The following is a 23,187-nucleotide window of genomic DNA, read 5'->3' on the forward strand; positions in this document are numbered from 1 at the left end:
TTAGGGGATCATTAACATTATATTTTTATAGTTTGGACATTTACAATACCAAATATGTTTATTATTTATCATTTTTTTACTCTTTTATGTATTAATATGGGGAATATGGGGAAAAAGGGTGATTTAAAACTTTATTGGGGGAGGGGATTTTACAAATTTTTTTAAAACTTTTTTTTACATTTATTTTACGCTTTTTTAGTCTCCGTAGGGGACTATTTATAGCAATCATTAGATTGCTAATACTGTTCAGTGCTATGCATAGGGCATAGCACTGATCAGTATTATCGGTGATCTTCTGCTCTCGTCTGCTGTACGGCAGATCAGTGCAGAAGACCCCGGGAGACAGACGGAGGCAGGTGAGGGGACCTCCGTCCGCCATCTTGGCTGATCTGATCCCAGTGGCAGTGCCGCAGGTGATCAGATCAGCCATTATAAGTGCCACACTGCCATAGATGCCGTTATCTGTATTGATCACGGCACCTGAGGGGTTAATAGCAGACAGCAGCGCGATCGCTGATGTCAGCCATTACCGGAGGGTCCGCGGCTGCTGACAGCCGCCGGGAATGAAGCGAGCGCAGCTCCTCTGCTCGTATCACAGCCGCACCGTAAATGTACAGCCCTGTCCGCTAAGAGGCACTATGCAGTGTACAGTGTTGTACGGCGCATGTCCTTAAGGGGTTAAGGGACTATACTCCAGCACACATCAAAATATAGTATACATGATACAATGCACCAAGTGTGAAATAGGATGTTACCAGTCAGAAAATCAATAAATGGATAAATCTACACAGATTTTCCATCAACCGCCATACATTTTTTTAACTATTGCACACCAGTTGGACACCGTTTTACCTAAACGGGTCACTCCATACATGACATTAAATGTGCACTGTCAGATACAAAAACTTTTTATAGGTTATATGAATTCTATTATAAAGGTTAATGTTTTGCCAAGATGTACAAAAAGTTTTTGAATTTGACACTGCCCATTTAAAATAAAGATACTGAGAGAAAATGTGAAAACCTCACAAGAAAGAAAGAGACATTTGAAGCCAAAATAATACTTTTTATGATTCAAAGAACAGAGGACTTAAGGGGAATCTGTCATCAGTCAGCAGGTAGTGCAGGTGTCTCTGATCATAACAATTCATACCTACCCCCAATCCGTGGTCCCATTCGCCTGCTATCCTTCTTGTTTGAGTGGCAGGCTTAGTGCACAGGTGGAGTTTCAGGAGCACACTAACTCATCGCCGCTGCTGCTGCTTCTTCAAGCCTGCTGCAACTGGGCAGAGTCAAAAAGCTGTAGCGGTGACGGCAGTGTTCTCCCTTTGCTCCACCTGTGCGCTGAGCCGGCCATCTAATCGAGGAAGATAATAGGCGAACGGGACCACCTATCAAGGATAGGTAAGTGTAGTTATAATCTGTATGATCCACATTACCATCCTGTATTAACAGTTAAGTGCAGGTGTAACAGACAAAGACTCCCGGATTTGCGCTTCTTAGCACATTATCAAAACGTCTCGTAAGCCTAATCAAAATTACATTCTCTCTCTTGCATCCCACAATGTTCTGCTTAATCACCATTCTCACTCCTGCCCCCCCCCCCTTCCTTCTCATCCTTTTCTATGTAATGTATGGTCCTATAGAGGGACACTTTATTGCCTCACTTAGTGTATATGTTGTTGTTTTAACCCCTGCATATTTGTGAGATGTTACCTGTGTTGTGAGCTCAGAAATGCTTTTGACTTGAAAAAGTTAAGTCTCTAAAAAGATTGTCTTTCCAAAATACTGCTAGTCCAATAAAAAAGACATTACAAGATTCTGCATCATTCTATAATTTTGCATTTATAAAATTGATGCAAGTTTAACAGTGACCTGCCGAACAGACAGCAGCTCCGGACCATGCCCTTATTACTTATGGAGTAATAATTCAACCTTTTTGTGAGCCATTTGTGTTTTTAAAGCTCTTTTTAGTGAGTCATCATGTATTCTGTGTTCATTCAACCAAGGAGACCTGTAATGTTTGTGATAGATCATGTACAGTGACAGTTTAATGTCATTTTATCAATACTTTTTCTCTCTAGTCTATTATTTGTTATGAATTGTCCAGTAAAAGCAAAAATGTATGAATCCTCAAAGAACTATTAGGAAAATAGATGATGTTTCATCTATGATTTATCTCCGATTTTATAAAACAACTAAGAAAATATACAAAAGTAATCATAAAGTTGGCATACAAATTTTGTTTAAAAGTGGTAGAGTGATTCATTGGTAACAGCCTTCGCGTTTTGCCCCCCCCCCCGAAAATATAGGAGGTACATTCTACGGCTTACATAAATTGTGAGGTTTTTTTCTTCCTTTTTGTAAATACATCTACAGATAAGTTTGTGTTCGTGAAGCTAGTACATAGAGTTTTGCCTCTTGAAGTATAAATTAGTTTTGCTTGGTATTCTTTTAAATAATTGTATATATTATATATAAAATACATATGTATGGCTTGTTTGTTTTTAGCAGCTTGACTTAAGAAGTGCTGGCAGTGACTACACCTCTTACAACATTTCTTGTGACCTGTACTTCCAAGGCTGTATCATCTGATTTATTTCAGAGCATTCTTTTCATCCGTCTTTGCATTTTGATGGATGGATCTGTCAACGTTTCATGTGTTGTTTTACATACAGCAGAAGTTAAAAATTTGTTATGTAATGATGGGACACTGAAAACAACTTTTTACAGACTATTTCTCATTTTAGAGACAAAAACGTTTTTTTTTTCTTTCTTTTTTTTGTTTTTTTTTACGCCCCCTTTGCTTATTTTCATATTTTGCTGTTATTTTTATATTTTTAATTATACTCACTACACTCTAACGTATGCTAGAAGTTGTTCCCATGTTCTTTCTCTGGAAATAAAACATAGATGATATTATATTATGTGAGATCTTCCACACCCTTCAGGCGATGAGGAATATCAAGGTTGCAGATTATTTTCTTCTCTTTTGCCCCACAGGGAATTTCACAAAGAATTGTTGTTGTTTTTTTTGTCCTACATAAAAATAACACTAATCGCTAATGGCATTACTTGCAGTTCATCATAGCAACATATGATTTGCTCAGTCTCTCACTTTTTCATTCTCATTGCTACTGTTTTCCTGTTCTGTAGTTCAATTATTTGTAGATACCATGTTTTTTAGAGAATTGTGAAAAATAATCATTGTTGTATATCAATCTTTACTTATTAGGTTTTAGGAAATACAAAGCATGAACCAAATGTAACATCAACATAAACAATTAAAATAGCCAAATACTGACGAGTTACACAGGAGAGAAATTATAGCGATAATTAGATAGGCGCCAGTATGACATACCGCTACCCCAGTGCTGTACTAACAGTTTACACTGCTCAGTACCACTGTTTACACCCACTAGCACATGCCATCATATCCTCAAAGGTTACTTTAACCCCTTGAGGACACAGGCAATTTTCATTTTTGCTTTTACTTTTTTTTTTTTTTCCCATGTCCTCTTAAGAACCATAACTCATTTATTTTTCCATCTACATACGCATATGAAGGATTGTTTTTTGCACGAGCAATTGTACTTTGTAATAACTGCTTTAATTTTACCATGAAATGTACAGTGAAACAAAAAAAATATATATATTTGTGGGGGAAAATTCATAAGACAACCACAACTTTGCAACTTTTGGGTGTCTGGTTTTTATGCAGTGCACTTTATGGATAAAAACTATACATTATCTTTATTATGTGGGTCACTGCAATTAAAACAATAACCAATTTAAAACATTTTTCTAATACTGTACTTCTTAAAAAAAAAAAGTGTCAAACTTTTTTTTTTAAGCAAAAACAATATGCCTTAAATTGTCCTTTTCTGACCCCTATAACTCTTTTAGCATACAGGGATGTAAGAATACTCACTTCTTGTGCTGTGATCTGTAGTTTTTAATGGTACACTTTTTGGTTTGATCAGACTGATTTTTTATTCACCTTTTTTCAGATATGTGATCAAAAATCAGTTTGTTTGTTTTTTAAGTTTCTTTTATGTTTACAACATTTATTGTGTGGGATCCTTAACATATTTTAATAGGTCCGACAATTACGCATGTGGCGATACAAAATATGATTTTTATTTGTATTTATTACTAGAAGTTTTCTTTAAAAAAAATGTTGAAACTTTTAAAAATTTTACATTTTTTAACCCCTTAAGGACGCAGCCCATTTGGCACTTAAGGACGCAGACAATTTTATCTTTACGTTTTCGATTTTAACTCCTCGCCTTCAAAAAATCATAACTCTTTTATATTTTCATCCACAGACTAGTATTTTTTTGCGCGACCAGTTGTTTGCGACTGTTTTTTGCGTGACCAGTTGTCCGTTGTAATGCCATCACTCACTTTACCATAAAATGTATGGCGCAACCAAAAAAATACTATTTGTGTGGGGAAATTAAAAAGTAAACCGCAATTTTGCTAATTTTGGAAGGTTTCGTTTTCATGCTGAACAATTTACGGTAAAAATGACATGTTATTTATTCTTTGGGTCAATATGATTAAAGTGATACCCTTGATGACCTACTTTTCTATTACTGTTGCGCTTAAAAAAAATCACAAGCTTTTTAACCAAATTAGTACTTTTAAAAAACCCATATTTTGAAGACCCATAACTTTTTCATTTTTCCTTATAAGCGGCGGTATGAGGGCTAATTTTTTTTGCCTTGATCAGTACTTTTTATTGATACCGTATTTGCTTCTATAAAACTTTTATTACATTTTTTTATTTTTTTTTTATTTTTTGGGAATAAAATGTTATAAGAAAGCAGCTATTTTGGACTTTTTTGTTTTGTTTACGTTCACGCCGTTCAAAGTACGGTATCATTAACATTTCATTTTAATAGTTCAGATATTTACGCACGCGGCAATACCAAATATGTATATAAAATATATTTTTTTAATTTTTTGGGGGTGAGATAGGGAAAATTGGACAATTTGCGTTTTTATTGGGGGAGGGGGTTTTCACATTTTTTTTTAGTTTATTTATTTACTTTTTTTTAAAGGAATCCTCTGCCACAATGTTAACTCATCAGACCCCTGCAACTATGTCACGGATGTCTTATGAGCCCCCTGAGTTAGCCTGGGTGGTTTCGGGGGTCCGATGAACCCCCTAAGTTAGCCTAGATGGATAATTTATTTCTCTAGTTGCAGTGATCAGCATTAATCAGTGTCTAAATAGTTTGACAAGTAGCGGCGGGATCGCCACTCCCTGTCATTAGCAGTGAGTGTCCAGCTACTGATAGTATCAGTCACGCACAGCTACTGTGCTTGCTTTAAAGTTACTTAACACTCCAGGGTGTGCATGTACACCCTGGTGTGTTAAGTCCTGGATGGCAAGGGCATACCTTAGGTTAAAATGCAGGTACAGTATAATATCTTACAAGCCATTCTTTTGTCTCCATGTGTAATGGATTTTTTTTAACAGGTAATACTTCTTAAAAAAGCTAATCTGAGCCATTGACTCTAAGGTTGGGTTTCTATAAAATTGTGCAACCTTCACAATTTAGGCCACCTATTTCTTTACAATTTGCAATGTGCAGACGTGTGGCTACATACACAGGAACATGTCTAAAGTTTTGATCAGTTGGGGGTCTGTCTATTGAGAGTGCCCTAGACTTATTATGGAACTCTTTTTGTGCAGGGATCTGGGCAATTAAGTGCTTAACTGCATGTGCAGACTCTGACCAATCAAAACTCTGCACATCTTGCTGTGACTTTTCAAAAGTTTTTTCATAGTGACAGGGACAATTTAAAGAGGTATTCCACTTTTGTATACAACAATAATATGCTGCTGGGGCAGGGGAAAAGTAGAGGGAAATTTTTACCTTGCCCTTCCAGTCCCCTGATCTTCCTACTTCCAAGACAATGGGGAATGGCACCCTCTTTAGCTGTGCATCCCTCCCCTTTTTCACAGGAGGTGTTTTAAATTGTTAATGGATCCAGCATGTCGCCCAGTCAGAGGCTATATGCCCAACAGAGGTGAGTGGTTTTGAGTGTTAGGCTCAGAATTTGGTTTAGGGTCCCATCCTAAATGAGACCACCTCCACGTGGTGGATGGAGGGACACATTTTGATCAAAAAGTTCGCTAAGAGCCTCAATTTTTTGACCAAGTGTACTGCTGCAATCTTCTTTTTTTTTGTGTACTCTATATATATGGTATATATAAAAAACATTTTTGTAATATCGGAATACTCCTCTTATTTACACTGTTTAGAAAACAACCAAATACTAATACTTTGGGCAGTTTATTCTTATCACTTGTTAAACAAAAAATTATCTCAAAGTTAGTATATCACAATCTTTTTATTGAATGAATAAAATGAAAATGTATAAATTCATTTTTTGCTAAGAATACTGAAAAGAATAAGTGATAAATATGAAAGGATAGTAGACACAACAATACTATCAACATATAGCAAAGTAGTTACCTAATTCAGTTTATCAGCATATACACTGCCCTGATCCAATACAATTCATGGTATCGCCACCAATTCATATTTGTCAATGCATTATGTTATATTATATAGGAGTCATTGGTCTATCCATGCCATTCAGTATTTAGAAAACCACAGGTGTGTAGTCTCTTCTGCATGTTGACCTATGGTCCAATAACAGTGCACATAATATGGTCAAGGATAGTGAAATAAGACTTGTGTTTCAGAATAGACACAAATAGAATCTACTATCTATTTTGTAGAAGACAGAGGGGAAGGGCAGTTTACCTCACTTGTAAGTACGACTCTGCCAAGCCCAAATGCACATCTCATGTTTAAAATGATCTCAAAGACCCATTACTATTTCAACTGTACTTTTGTATATACCATCTTTTTCATATTTTTTCCTTTGTGACGTTGTTCTAGGAAATGCTTTACTTTGTGAAAAGTAGGTTTTTGTTCTTAAGTATGATTTGCCCTTAATTCACTAGTTGTTGTTGTCGTCTCAAAGCAGTTCTCAGTACGTTTACAATTATGTTTCCGAATTATGTGTCAGAAGAAACTAAGAATGTTTGTTCATAGCTTGTATAATGGAGCAATTTGCTGCAGTCCATTTTCTTTTAGCTGATTGCGCATTGCCCAGTTGCTTTGAAGATCCTAGCAGATAAAAGAAAACATAAAAGGGAAAAAACACTTCAAGAAAGCATCCTTTCTTTGATGCTGACCTAGTTTGCAGTGTTTCAAAAGCATTCATCTGAAAAGAGATACATATCTGATTCATCATAGATCTGGAAAAGAAATGAGTTGCTTTTGACGGCAACACAGATGAGTGCATCCGGACATCTGGACATCTGACCATCAAACATTCTGAAGTCAGCAGCCCTTCCTAGTGTACTTCAGCCATTGTATGACATTATGCCAGTGGGCATACTTAAACATGTAAAAAGAAATGAATACTGGGGTAAACCTTTCTGTAACCATATAAAACAGTACCAATTCATATTGTGTGCTGTCTTTCTGAAACAGCACTTAACGTTTAATGTGTGTAGTTGAACAAATGACTGTATTGTTGATTCCATATTAACTCTACTCCTAGAAAGGCTTTTTTCACGAGAATTTCTTTACTGTGACACTGCAAAATTCAAAAGATATATTGTTAGCAAATAAATGTATTTTTATTTATATATTTTGTCTTAATTTTTCAAAATCTGTATTTGTAGTAAATGTTTTTGATTATAAGTATTTTATTTAAATATTTATGTATAAACAGTAGAAAAAAATAAATTTCGGAACTGCAAAATATGTGAGATGTGCTTTCCCACAATTTAAAGGGGTATTCCCTACCCAAAGATTCTATTTAACATTGTAGAGCATGTGAAAATACACATATTTGCAAACTGTTATTACCTTTCTTGCATCCTTCAACGACATAAGATATTTTTATTTTACTTACCCTTGTTTACAGTTTGTTGTCCAGGTTACAGACCACCTCTCTGCTTTAGAAGCAGGGGTCAGCAGGGTTGGTAACCTCATCCTCTGCACAAAGCAGGGAAGTTATGGCAGGCTGGTAGATTGCAGGAGCCCTGGCCGATCACCTTATCTGTGTGTTTACATTACTAGTGACAGCTGTCTCAACTCTATATATATTTGAGCCTCTGTCCTCACTCTTATTCTCACAGTCAGAGCAGGAACTTTGAACATGTGCAGTCAGAGTAAGCAGTGTGAACAAGATAAGAACTAGAAAGGGCTCATTTACACTATGGAATATCCGCCCGGAGATGTCTTTTTATTTAACTTGTAGTCAGTGCCTGCATAACAAGCCGGTAGAAGACCCACTTGGAAATGCGCCATCTCAACTGACTGCAGTGCATTTCATAGCAGATTCCGCCTAAAGATTGAATGTGTGCACTCTTTGCGCAAAACCAGAATTACAATGGGAGTCTACTGCACCTTAATTTCTGAGCAGAATGTTACTTGGAAAATACATAGTGTGAATGGACCTTGTTAGGCAAAGTGTGTTTATTTGTCTGTGAGTGTGTGTATATGATTTGTAACTTCACCACATTGGTATTGCTTTTCACATCTCTTACAGCAGATTCCTATTATGTTTAGATGCTTTAGCCTTGTTTTTCTGATGTTGCTGGTTTTTGTTTGAAATTTTATTTGCTTTTTGTAATAGGGGCTACTGTTATAACTGGTTTTCTTTAAAAATAGTAAAAACAAAAGTTTTTATACACTTGGAGAATTGGTAATATTAAGAACAACTGTAAGGGTGCGTTCACATTGGGCATATTTAAGCTAAATCACCGCTTGCGGAATTCAGCGAGTGGAGATTTAGTCTGGCAGCCGCCGCCAAAGTTCTTTGGTGGTAGGACTGCATAGCCCTGTGGCTATGCAGAGCTCGCAGACCTCCGTGCAAATAAATATGTTTTCAGCAGGTGAGCGCGCATTATATCCGGTGGGTCCCGGTTGCTATAAGCAACCAAAATCCACGGCTGATGCTGGACATCAACGATTGGGCTTATTAACCCTTTAGACGCGGTGATCAGACTTGATCTAAAACATTTAGGATGCAAGGAGGATCCCTACCTGCCTCCTTGCTGTTCGATCGCCGAAGGACTGCTGCATCCCTGAGATCCAGTCAGGAGCAGTCAAGCGGCAGAAGCACTGATAAATGCTATGCTATGGCATAGCATTGAACAGTATCATAGATCAATGTAATGCATGTTACAGTGCCCTATGGGGGCTATAACATTGCAAAAAAAAAAAAGGGAAAAAAAAGCAAATAAAGATCATTTAACCCCTCCCGTAATAAAAGGTTGAATCATCCCCCCTTTCCTATAAAAAAAAAAACTGTGTAAATAAAAATAAACATATGTGGTATCGCCGCGTACGTAAATGTCTGAACTATAAAACTATATAGTAAATTAAACCACACGGTCAATGGTGTACGCGCAAAAAAATTACAAAATCCAAAATGGCATATCTTTGGTCACTTTTTATATCCTGAAAAAATGAGTAAAAAGCGATCAAAAAGTCTGGTCAATACAAAAGTACTAAAAACTTCAGATTACGGCAAAAAAAAATTAGCCCTCATACCGCCCCATACGTAGAAAAATATAAATGTTATAGGGGTCAGAAGATGACAATTTTAAGCATATTAATTTTCGTGCATGTAGTTATTTTTTTCCAGAAGTATTACAAAATCAAGCCTATATAAGTAGGGTATCTTTTTAATCGTATGGACCCACAGAATAAAGATAAGGTGTCATTTTTACCGAATGTACTGCGTAGAAACGGAATCCCCCAAAAGTTACAAAATGCCATTTTTTTTCTTCAATTTTGTTTCACAAGGATTTTAATTTTTTTTGTTTCGCTGTAGATTTTTGGGTAAAATGACTGATGTCATTACAAAGTAGAATTGATGGCTCAAAAATTAAGCCATACAATGGATTTTTAGGTGCAAAATTGAAAGGGTTATGATTTTTAAAAGGTAAGGAGGAAAAAATGAAAGTGCAAAAACTGAAAGATGCTCGGTCCTTAACTCCTTAAGGACCAGGCCCATTTTGGCCTTAAAGGGGTACTCCACCCCTGGCATCTTATCCCCTATCCAAAGGATAGGGGATGAGATGTTAGATCGCCGTGAGATCGCCGCTGCGCCCCCCCCATCATTACTGCACAGAGCGAGTTCGCTCTGTGCGTAATGACGGGCGATACAGGGGCCGGAGCAGCGTGACGTCATGGCTCCGCTCCTCATGACATCACGGCCCGGCCCCTTAATGCAAGTCTATGGCAGGGGGCGTGACGACCGCCACGCCCCCTCCCATAGACTTGTATTGATGGGGGCGGGCCGTAACGTCACGAGGGGCGGAGCCGTGACATAACTATGCTCCGGCCCCTGTATTGCCCGTCATTATGTGCAGAGTGATCGCGCTCTGCGCAGTAATGATAGCGGGGTGCTGCAGCAGCGATCCCCGGGGTCCCCAACAGTGGGACCCTGGCGATCTGACATCTTATCCCCTATCCTTTGGATAGGAGATAATATGTCTAGGGGTGGAGTACCCCTTTAAGGACATGACCAATTTTATTTTTGCATTTTTTTTTTCCTCCTCGCCTTCTAAAAATCATAACGCTCTTATATTTCCATCCACAGACCTCTATGAGGGCTTGTTTTTAGCATCACCAATTGTGCTTTGCAATTACATCACTTATTTTACCAAAAAATGTACGGCGCAACCAAACAAATATTATTTATGTGGGAAAATTGAAAAGAAAATCACAATTTTGCAAATGTTGGAAGGTTTTGTTTTTTTTACGCTGTACACTTTCCGGTAAAAATGACATGTTTTCTTCATTCTGTGGGTCAATACGATTAAAATGATACCCATGATCTATGCTTTTCTATAATTGTATCGCTTAAAAAAAACTCAAACCATTTTAACCAAATTAGTATGTTTGAAATTGCCCTATTTTGACCACCTATAGCTTTCAAATTTTTCCGTATATGGGGCGTAATGAGGGCTCATTTTTTGCGCCATGATCTGTAGATTTTATCAGTATCACTTTTGCTTTGATTTTACTTTTTATAAATTTTTTACGTTTACGCCGTTCACCGTACTGAATGTGGGTGGAAATGCTGCATTGTGCTGGACAGATCTGCTTTTATAGCTGAAAGATACCACTCAGCATTTCCCAATGTATATATTTCTGTGTGTGTATGTAAATGATATTTTTTGCTGGTACTCTGTGTTAAGTATGTGTTAGGGTATGTTCACGCATGCATATTTTTGCTGCAGATCTGCAGCAGATGTTGCTGCCCATAGACTTCAGTGGGCTGCAGAATCTGCTAAAGCAAATCCGCAGCAGATCTGCTGCAGAAAATACGCACGTGTGAACGCACCCTAAGGATACGTTCACACGAGCGGATCCTCAACGTATATTACGCGGCAGATCTGCCCCTGAAGAACCCCTACATGGTGCCTTTAGATGTTCCCCCCTTTAGGAGCGGCAATCCGCCGCTACGAACAGACACTGCAGAGATGTGCGAGTTGCCGCGCATGCGTGGTGTACTCGCACAAATCGTGGCCTCTCCCCCTGCTCCCTGATCTAGGCCGAGAGCAGCCGCGACATGCTAGTATACTGTGCATGCGTGTGGCGACTCACACATCGCAGTGTTTCTGCTCGTAGCGGCGGATTGCCGCTCTGAGCAGGCACCTGTAAAGGCAGCATACAACTGTCCTTCAGCAATCCGCGCTAAAGAACTGCTCGTGTGAGTGTACCCTTAGTGTGTGTGCTCTTTGGCAGATTATAATGGTGACAGCTCTGCAGGTTTCTAAAGCAGTATGAATGAAGCCTTGAACTAACACACTTGAATCCTCTGCATAGAACAGGCTTGAGATACTGTTATGAGAAAGTGGAGGAGTTAAAGGATTGTTCCAGGATTTTTCTCCTCAGACTAATTGAACCCATGATGACAATTTTTGGCAGTGCTTCTATTACTTCTATTTGGACCCGCAATTGAAAACAGGACAAAACTATGGACAATGTTAATAGAAGCATAATGCCCAGTATTATAAGTCAGCGTCATGGGCTCAAAGGCTGAAGGAAAAAAAGACGCTGGAACAGTGTTCAAAATTGGGTATCTAAGTGCAAATTGTATTTGTGTTTTTTTTATCAGATGTGTAACACAAAATGGCCGGCATTTATCATTGTAGGTGTAAGTGAAGCATTTTTCTACACCTTTTTTGTGTGCTGGTAATGTAAGCTCTGCGACCAAATTTATTAAATGGTCAAAGAGCATTTGATAAATTATGTGCAGGTCACATTTTCTGAAATTTCTGTCCACACATACACCAAAAAGCTAAGCTAAGTCTGGGCTGGTGTAGTTTAGAGACTTTTCAGTGGCTTCGCGCCTTTTTTTGCGCCTTTTCACAAAAAGGCGCAGTTCATAAAACCCTTCCATATCATGTGTTTTGCCAAAATCAGTGGATTGTAACTCAAAATCAGCATACATGTGTAAACAAAAGGCAAATAAACCCTGCTTGCGCCTTTTTTGCGCCTTTTCTAGACACAAAAAACTGTCTAAATGTCAGCCAATCTGCTTATTTTGTCAATATTACTTTGTTGCATCCTAAATCTGTCAGACTAGCTTATCATGTGGAAGCTTCAGTGTCCGCTAATAAAAATGGTCTGATAGGTAGGCATAGCTTTCCTCTAGATGCCGAAGGTGTTTATGTTTGTCTTGCATCAGGCTTTTTTTTGTTTTTTTTCAGGTGGTTGTACATAACCTGGCTTTATGAATTTGCACACTTTGCCTACTTCACTGTCTTGTCTCTATATTTTAGCTGAAGAAGAAGAAGTGGAAAATGTTGATGTTTCCAGTCTGCCCGAAGAGGTGCTGCGGAACATTGAAGCTGACAGCTACTGGTGCATGAGCAAGTTACTTGATGGCATTCAGGTAAATTGATTCCCCCTGTCCTCGTGCATTCTCTATAACTGATTTATTTCATGAATTTGAGCTACTGCTGGGACTCTGGGGGAAAAAAAATGTGTAAGCTGAGAAATAAGTACATAAGGGAAAACCTGTTCCATTGAGGAAATCTGTCTACATTTTATCATTACTGCTGGCTTATGAAATGACAAATGCATTCACTTACAAAACCTACTTGCACTGTGTAATACAGGGCTGGGGTTCAAACCCCTGGGATATTGTTTTCAGTCTCAAGGTATTAGTAAAGATGGCAGTCAGTTGTGGTGCATCAGATTGTTTGAGGTAATTTGAGGATCGGTTTTGTAGTATCTATCCCATGAGAAAATTCACCTGGCATCACAGTAAAGTAGCAGATGCTTATTTTATAAAAGGATTATAAACTGTGAGTACACTTCAAAGAGTAGGTCCAGTTCTTTCATCATCAATTAAATACTCTGTGCACCTTTGTAACAATTTTTTTTATCCGTTGTACCCAAACAAAAGAATTAGGTAACTTTGCAGATTGTCCTCTTTAAACCTATCGCAGATATCCCACTTTTAGTGTATATACCTGTAATACAAAACTATGTGGAATAAGTTAAGGCAGCTGCTTCGTCTTGAATGCAGGTTACAAATTCTACTCTGTACTGTGCAAAGGTTTTAGGCAGCGGTTGAACAAATGCTGCAACATAAAAATGTTTTCCAAAAAATGTTTATAGTTTATTTTTATCAATTCACAAAACGCAAAGTGAATAAACACAAGAGAAATCTAAATGGAATCAATATATGACGTTGACAACCTTTGCATTCGTTTTTATAGGTAGACTTACACACAGTTTTTGCAGGAACTCTGAAGGGAGGCTTTTCCAAACATTCTGGAGAACTTCTATTGATGTTGGCTTGGTAGTATCTCTTTGTAATCCCAGACAGACTGAAAGTTGAGGATATTGATCTGTGGAGGCCAAATCATCAATCCGCAGCATATGTGACACTGCGGATGCACTGCCGGGAGTCACAGAGGCATGGCAGAGCAAACTCCCTGCTGCTGCAATACCTCTGCGTGTCCACTTGAGACTGTTGATGGGAAATTTGCAGGTACGAATGGACACACATAGCTACGGCAGCAGGAACAGGGAGCTCGCTCTGCCATTGCTCTGTGACTGCCGGCAGCGAATCCAGAGCCTTATATACGCTGCAGATGCACTCCCATGTGACCCTAAGCTTAGGGTATATTCACATTATGAAATTTCTGAGCAACGAATTGCTGCCGCTGCACAAGCCTAAACATTTATGTGAGTAGTTCTTCCGCTGACCCATTCACACTGTGGAATTTCCCTGGCGGAAAATTCTGCTTCAGAAATTGATCTGCTGAAAGAATGAGCATGTTTAAAGGAAAAACATCACTACATTACCTGCTCTACCACTGCTTAAAAGAAAGCAATATAGCCATAGTTATTCTCTTTGCCTTAACTGGGGGCGGTAGCCTGGACCACTCTCTCCTCCTCCTGTTGCCCTACTGGACAACTGAGCCAGAGCCTCCTCTCAGCAGTGACATAAAAACCTTGTGACAGTCCCACCAAGACACAGCGTATGTATGACATATGACATCAGCTTTAGCTTCACATCACTGCTGAGGGGATACTTGTGCTTGGCGGTCAGACAGGGCAACAGTAAGGGTATGTTCACACTGAGGAATTCACAAGGAATAATTTTGGTCAGGAAATTGTTGAGTTCTGTCATTTTATCCATCGTGCTGAATTTGTGTGGAATTTGCGCAGTATTTCCAAGCGGGAATGGAGGAGGCTATTCAATTCTACTTTTCTTGATTCTGCACAAATTCCACACCAATTGGATTTTGTCAGAAAAAAAATTCCCATTGACTTCAATGGGCTTTTACTCGAGGATTCCATCTGAAGATTGAACATATTCTATCTTCAGGCAGAACAGAATTCTGCTAGCAGAAATTCCTCAGTGTGAACAGGGCAACAGAAAGTCCATTAACTTGTAAAGGACAAGGGCGTACCTGTACGTCCTGGGGTCCTTTCCCTTTCTATAACGCGGGGCCGGGCAGCCGGGATCCGTGGCTAATAGTGCGCAGCACTGATCGCGGTGCCGCGTGCTATTAACCCTTTAGACGCGGCTTTTGCCAGTTAGCTCAGGGGACTGTTTGGGACCGCCACAGTGAAACTGCGGCGTCCCGAATAGATGTAGGACACGAGGAGGGTCCCCTTACCTGCCTCCTGGTGTCCGATCGCCGAATGACTGCTCAGTGCCTGAGATCCAGGCATGAGCAGTCAAGCAGCAGAATTATCGATCAATGGTTTCCTATGAGAACCCATTGATCAATGTAAATGATCAGTGTGTGCAGTGTTATAGCCCCTATGGGGGCTATAACATTGCAGAAAATAAAGTGGAAAAATAAAGTGAATAAAGATCATTTAACCCCTTGCCTAATAAAAGTTTGAATCACCCCCCTTTTCCCATTTAAAAAAAATAAACTGTGTAGATAAAAATGAATATGTGTTGTATCGGCGCGTGCGGAAATGTCCGAATTATTTAAAAATATATATATTGTTAATTAAACCGCACAGTCAATGGCGTACGCACAAAAAAATTCCAAAGTCCAAAATAGCGTATTTTTAGTCACTTTTTATATCATGAAAAAAATATCACTTTTTATATCATGACAGTTCTAAACGTATACATTTTCCTGCATGTAGTTATGATTTTTTTCCAGAAGTACGACAAAATCAAACCTATATAAGTAGGGTATAATTTTAAAAATGTACTGTGTAGAAATAGAAGCCCCCAAAAGTTACTAAATGGTGTTTTTTCTTAAATTTTTTTCGCACAATGATTTTTTTTCCCAGTTCGCTGTAGATTTTTGGGTAAAATGATTGATGTCATTATAAAGTAGAATTGGTGGCGCAAAACATAAGCCATCATATGGATTTTTAGGTGCAAAATTGAAAGGGTTATGATTTTTAAAAGGTAAGGAGGAAAAAACGAAAGTGCAAAAACGGAAAAGCCCTCCGTCACAAAAGGGTTAAAGTAAATTGAAAATGACTTGATGAAAAAATTAAGCAGAAAAGCAAGCAGAATTCCTCAGTGTAAACATACCCTTAGAGACAGGTGTGGTGCATGTGTAAAAGGTGAGGTAATTTCAGTGATTTTGCCAGTATACTCTTCTGAGACTTTACAACCAGAAGAGAGGTATATATAGCTACGCAAGTCAGAGTTTCTTGATTCTTATCATTTTATTTTTTCCCTTCTTTTTTGGACAACTCTTTTCTTTTTGTGGTTTTGTAGAAGTATCATGTAGCAAAACTTATCCCCTATCCAAAGATTAGGGGATAAGTTTTAGATTGAGGGGGGTCCAACCAAGGCTGTATCTCCAGCTCTCCTATAAGCTACATAGAGGGGGCATGTTGGCTGCCGCTTTGTGTGGGAAGTTGACACATCCTGTTCCTAGGAAGAGCTGGGGTCCCATGCAGGAGATCGCAGGGGGTCCCAGCAGTTGGACCCCCCAATATCTAAAAATGATCCCCTATCCTTTGCATAGGGAATATATTTTGCTGCTTGATAGTTCTACTTCTTCTTTAGGAATAACTATTAAACTTGTCCTTTTATGCCATTTATATATACATATGTATATATTCTACATGTCTGACCCTTGCAGAACCCAACCTGCAACAACACTTAAAGGATATGCTATCCATGTCTTGAGGCCATATACAATAGGACACCTTTAAACATCTTGTGGAGTCAATGCTTTGATGGATCAGAGGTGTTTTGGCAGCATAAGAGTGTTGCCACATAATGGGCAGGGAGGGTTGGGTGCTCTCACGGTTTACAAAGAAGTTGGCAAAGAGGAAAGCCGGTGGGGTGCTGCTTCAGCTAATATCTGCAAATTAGAATTTTCCAGGCATAAACTTTGTCTCTTCCCGACACTTATGAATGACTTAACAATGAGAATTATATGTCCTAGGACAGCAAGATGTTCTACCAATGAAACAAAACCAAATTATTTGGAGAGAAAGCTTAGAAATGTGAACACAGCCCTCGGTTGGGGCCTTATTGGAAATGTCCAAAGTATTTTTATGTTTAGTTTAAAAACCTATCCACACAATGTCTTTGCTTTCTTGTGTATTATAAGTCAAGCCATGTCTCCTCTTGGCTCCTCGATGCTATTCCAATCTCCAAAACATCACACAATGATTAAACTGCAGACATCAAGATTCAGGGTGTAAAGTGTGTGCACATAAAAGTGTGCCTTTGCTTTACATAGATTGCCCTAAAGCTATTGTCGGTTGCAATAAGTGGCTTCTAAAGAGCCAGTAACTCATTCTGTCTGGCTTGCAACCTGCTGCCAGCTCTACAATATAGGAAAAGAGATATCCTTTTTAAGTAATACACAATGTCACGTACTAATGGTATCTTTGATTGAATCTATCACAGGCTGCAGCATAATGGTGGCTAAACAATGTTTACTTCTTTATTCACACTGCCATTCTGGAATGACACTCTACGGTTTACTTGTTAGTGGGACCTAATGCTGAGCACAAGAGAGCATCCACTGAAGCACATTTATTTCCTGAATTTCCTCTTATCGCTCACTTGTTAGCAGTGTGATACATTTGTGCTATTTAACATGCGGTACATAAATGTATACACACACACACATATATATGAGTTTCTTCTTAGAAGTTGCAGCAGCTTTCTAATCCTTTAGGCAATGAAAATCTTCTGTGTTGGAAACTAATCTTTTAGCTGAAATATTCAAGCATTACTACTGTTTGAATAAACTTTTGACGTGTTGGCCAGACATAAAAATCACAGAAAAAAGGCCGTATTTACTGGTTACTGGTGCAAAGGCAGGTTAGACACCTATTCTTTCCATGATTCCACATTGCTATACAGGGGAGGTCGCACAGGGGCAAAATACTGACGTACAGCTACTCACATGCCTACTGCTCCTGAAAGAGGTAGATGCTTAGTATTAAAGTTGTACATAGATAACGAATGCAACATATATGTTGCCCAGACACGTCAAAAATTTACACCAGGTCTAACTCCTGAGACTTGCTGCGATCAGGAATTATAATCCAGGGAAGCACACAGCAGCACTCTTCACTTCCTGGCCCCTCTACCTTATGCAACCAAAGGGTCAGATTTGAGTGTGTTATGGTAATATTCCTGGTGTCCTCATATTTGTCTGTGAGCTGTCATACAATCACCAAAGGCATTCATATAAAACAGAAGGAAAACTATATTTTGGCAGGGACGCTAATTCTCTCTCTTTGAGCTAAAAACTTTATTCTCCTTGTCACATAGCATCAGGACAACGCCCCATACATTCCAAGGTTTGATTTTAACTAATGGGAGGATATCTTTAGACATATGTATCTATCTTTTGACATGTTTTATGGACACTACATCATACCAACTGTTTTAGTGACTGTACATACATTAATAAGGTCAGGACTAAAACATCACTAATGTTTAGGGAGGGACCTGTCTACTAGGTCTCTGTTGATACATACTGTCAATATGTATACCCATTTATTTATGTGCTACTTGTATTTTTTTTTCAAATCATACATAAAAATCTGAAATCTCAGGAATTTCAGATCACCACACACATTATACAAGGTTCTTAGTTATATTCTTTACTGTATCTATGGTTAGTGAATCAGTACAGTCAGACAAGGACATACTTAACCCCTTAACGACCAATGACATATATTTACGTCCTTGGCCGGCTCCCGCGATATAACGCGGGGTCACGCGGTGAACCCACATCATATCGGGTCGGTCCCGGCATGTATCTGAAGCTGGGACCCGTGGCTAATAGCGCGCAGCATCGATCGCGTTGCTGCGCGCTATTAACCCTTTAGACGAAAACAAAAGTGAAAGCTGCTCAGTGGGGCTGATCGGGGCCACCGCAGTGAAAATATTGTGTCCCGATCAGCTGGGACACGAGCAGAGGTCCTCTTACCTTCCTCCGGCGTGTCCCTTCAGCGATTGATTGCTCCAAGCCTGAGATTCAGGCTTGAGCAATCGACCGCCGATAACACTGATCAATGCAGAGCTATGGCTTTGCAGTGAACAGGGTATAAGATCACTGTGTGCAGTGTTATAGCCGCCTATGGGAGCTATAACACTGCAAAAAAAAAAAGTTAATAAATGTAATTTAACCCTTTCCCTTTTGAATCACCCCCCTTTTCCCATTAAAAAAAACATGTAAATAAAAATAAATAGAAACATATGTGGTATCGCCGTGTGTTTAAATGTCTGAACTATAAAAATATATCATTAATTAAACCGCATGGTCAATGGCGTACGTGCAACAAAATTGCTAAGTCCAAAATAACGTTTTTTTTTGGTCACTTTTTAGATCATGAAAGAAATGAATAAAAAGCGATCAAAAAGTCCGATCAATACAAAAATGGTACTGCTAAAAACTTCAGCCCACGGCGAAAAAAATGAGCCTTCATACCGCCCCATAAGCGGTAAAATAAAAAAGTTATAGGGGTCAGAAGATGACAATTTTAAACATATACATTTTTCTGCATGTAGTTATGATTTTTTCCAGAAGTCCGACAAAATCAAACCTATATAAGTAGGGTATCATTTTAATCGTATGGACCTACAGAATAAAGATAAGGTGTCATTTTTACCGAAAAATTTACTGCGTAGAAACGTAAGCCCCCAAAATTTACAAAATGGCGTTTTTTCTTCAATTTCGTCGCACAATTTTTTTTCCGTTTCTCCGTGGATTTTTGGGTAAAATGACTGATGTCACTGCAAAGTAGAATTGATGGCACAAAAAATAAGCCATCATATGGATTTTTAAGTGCAAAATTGAAAGGGTTATGATTTTTAAAAGGTGAGGAGGAAAAAACGAAAGTGCAAAAATGGAAAAACCCGTGGTCTTTAAGGGGTTAAATTGGTCCACCTTAGGCAGTAAGAGGAAATCTAGTCTCTAAATCAGGTAAGTTAATTATGGAGTGTGTTGGTCAGGTACCTTTAATGTTTTACCTAGGTCATAACAGATGCAAATAATGAAGTCTGTACAAACCTCCTTTTTGCATTGTGTAATCCTGAGGCCAATGTATGGACATTACTACTAGAGATGAGCGAACTTACAGTAAATTTGATTCCTCACGAACTTCTCGGCTCAGCAGTTGATGACTTATCCTGCATAAATTAGTTCAGCTTCCAGGTGCTCCCGTGGGCTGGAAAAGGTGGATACAGTCCTAGGAGGCTCTTTCCTAGGACTGTATCCACCTTTTCCAGCCCACCAAAGCACCTGAAAGCTGAACTAATTTATGCAGGATAAGTCATCAACTGCCCAGCCGGGAAGTTTGTGACGAATCAAATTTACTGTAAGTTCGCACATCTCTAATTACTACACACATAGCTCCCCTTAGCTCACTGTACAGGGCCGTATAAGTCACCCATGTACAAGGCTGTTGGCACACACAGTTTCTTACCAACTCTCCAGATGCCGTCTTTGTCCTGTACCACCTCTTTCTTCTTCCATTGGTCTCTCTCAGCATGCATTGATGGTTCCTGTAAGAGACCTAACCAGACAGATCCACACTCCCCATCCACCTGCACACTCTGTACCATAACTGTGGGAGGACAGGAGCACTGCAGCCTTCTCCACCATCCAGTCCTCTTGGCTTCAGGGGTTGTTTTCTTCATGTGGGTCTGATCTTTTATGATGGCCACCTTCTCTGGTTGCTCTTGGAGTTTGAACACAAACTACAGATTCTACATTTGATTTGTTTGCCCAAGGATTCAACAAAAACTCTACCCCAATAGGCCCATACTTGTGGGCGGTAATAAAAGTGTATCCGTACTCATTATGTCTTACCTGCAGCCATCTTACACATCTCAGTGAATATCTTCAACTCTTTTTTTCTGAACCAACAGCTCAGATCGAGTGGTTTTTTGGAGTAGAACTTCATTCTGCATGTGGTCACCATATATACTCTCTGGTGTATTACATCTTTGAATCATTTGGAACAAGCTTTTACATATATTTTCAGTTTATCTAGCTCTCATTGTGATTTCTATATGTTTCCCATCTTTGTAAACTCACACATCCTTCCTTTGGCATTTTTGCACATTTTCCTACAGCCCAGTCACTAATTTCCCAATCTGTGCAACTGTCCTTTCCCCCACTTCTCTCCTCGATTGGGCTTGTCTGCCTCCACAGATGCTCTTAACCCCTTGAGGATGCTGGGTTTTTCCGTTTTTGCACTTTAGTTTTTTTGTTAACCCTTTCAATTTTGCACCTAAAAAGCCATATGATGGCTTATTTTTTGTGCCACCAATTCTACTTTGTAATGACATCAGTCATTTTACCCAAAAATCAACGGTGAAACATAAAAAAAAAAAAAAAAAACATTGTGCAACCAAATGGAAGAAAAAACACAATTTTGTAATTTGAGGGGGGCTACCGTTTCTACGCAGTAAATTTTTCGGTAAAAATGACACCTTCTCTTTATTGTGTACGTCCAAACGATTAAATTGATATCCTACTTATATAGGTTTGATTTTATCTTACTTCTGGAAAGCCCTCCGCAGTGGATTGCCCAACCCCCCCCCCCCCCCCCTCGATATGGCACTGTGTGTGGGTTGGGTTGTTTGGCAATCTCTCCCTAAACATCTCCGTAAAAATTGAGCAAACAAACAAGTTGCAGTATGCTACAAGTGCTAAGAAGTATGTACTATATAAAATGAATCCACTATGATTGCATTACAGCTACTGAAAAAGTTGAGGTTTTTAGAATACCTTTTAATCCAATAGTATGTTTCATCCCACCACAGTAAGGTGACCTCATTGGGGTGGACTCTTCACTATATATGTGCCTCTATTACCCAAGCTATTACCCAGCTATTACCCAATTAAAACCAACCTGGAATATATCAATTAAAGTAATCCTATTTTATTTCACTGTTAGGCATCCATCCCCGCCTCCTTTTAGAGGGGTTATCCACCATAAGGTGATTTTAGTACGTACCTGCCAGACAGTAATGGACATGATTAGGAAGGATCTGCGCTTATCTTGGGGCTAAATGGCTATGTCATGAGATTAGCATAACACTGTGGCTAGCTTTTTGTGAACTGGTATTTTGAGTTTTCTTCTTTGCCTACAAATCCAAAATTCCTTTTTCCTGCCTCCCACACATCAGCCACCCCACCCATTGAAACATAAATGAGACCTGTGTTTTTCAATCAGGGTGCCTACAGCTGTTGCATTAGTTGCAGATTGATCTCTCTCCCACCAAGCGATGGCTCCACCCATTGAAGCAGACAGGCTCCCTGTCATCAGCTGACTAGTGAGTCCGGTCTTGGCCGCACTGCAACCTGGGAAAAATCTGAGAGAACAGTCATTTTGTATGCTGGTAAAAATAAATATTGGGTTGAAAATCACAGAAGAATTGTGAGAAAACCGTCACACAGGTACTGACACTATATTATGAACTACACTAACTTTACAGCCCCCGTAGCATAGTCAAATAAATAAAATTCCTCGAATACCCCTTTAACCCCTTAACGACGAAGGACGTAAATGTACGTCCTGGTGATGCAGTACTTAACGCACCAGGACATACATTTACGTCCTAAGCATAACCGCGGGCATCGGAGCGATGCCCGGATCATGCGCGGCAGGTCCCGGCTGTTGATCGCAGCTAGGGACCCGCCGGTAATGGCGGACATCCGCGATCCCGCGGATGTCCACCATTAACCCCTCAGATGCCGTGATCAATACCGATCACGGCATCTGCAGCATCGCGGTCACTTAATTGGATGATCGGATCACCCGCAGCGCTGCCGCGGCGATCCGATCATCCTGCACGGCAGCCGGAGGTCCCCTCACCTGCCTCCGCTGTCTTCCGGTAGTCTTCTGCTCTGATCTACCTTCCCGCAGACCAGAGCAGAAGATCACCGATAACCCTGATCAGTGCTATGTCCTATACATAGCACTGAACAGGATTAGCAATCGAATGATTGCTTTAAATAGTCCCCTATGGAGACTATTAAAGTGTAAAAATAAAAGTAAAAAAATTAGAAAAACCCCGTCCCCCAATAGAAACATAAATTGCCCCATTTTCCCTATTTCACCCCCAAAAAGTGTTAAAAAAATATTTTATATACATATTTGGTATCGCCGCGTGCGCAAATATCTGAACTGTTAAAATAAA

The 23,187-nt window shown here is 39.3% G+C and overlaps 1 protein-coding gene across 5 annotated transcripts in view; it reads left to right on the plus strand.

The window, feature by feature from the left end:
- Positions 1-23,187, plus strand: part of TBC1D22A (TBC1 domain family member 22A) — a 576,359-nt gene that overhangs the window by 214,805 nt on the left and 338,367 nt on the right. For all 5 annotated transcript variants that reach the window (XM_056573700.1, XM_056573701.1, XM_056573702.1 and 2 more), the window contains exon 9: positions 12,842-12,954. In XM_056573700.1, coding sequence (XP_056429675.1) covers positions 12,842-12,954 — 113 coding nt within the window. The remainder of the gene's footprint in view (positions 1-12,841; positions 12,955-23,187) is intronic.

The sequence above is a fragment of the Hyla sarda genome, chromosome 4, assembly GCF_029499605.1.
Source record: "Hyla sarda isolate aHylSar1 chromosome 4, aHylSar1.hap1, whole genome shotgun sequence".
Classification (NCBI taxonomy): Eukaryota; Metazoa; Chordata; class Amphibia; order Anura; family Hylidae; genus Hyla; species Hyla sarda.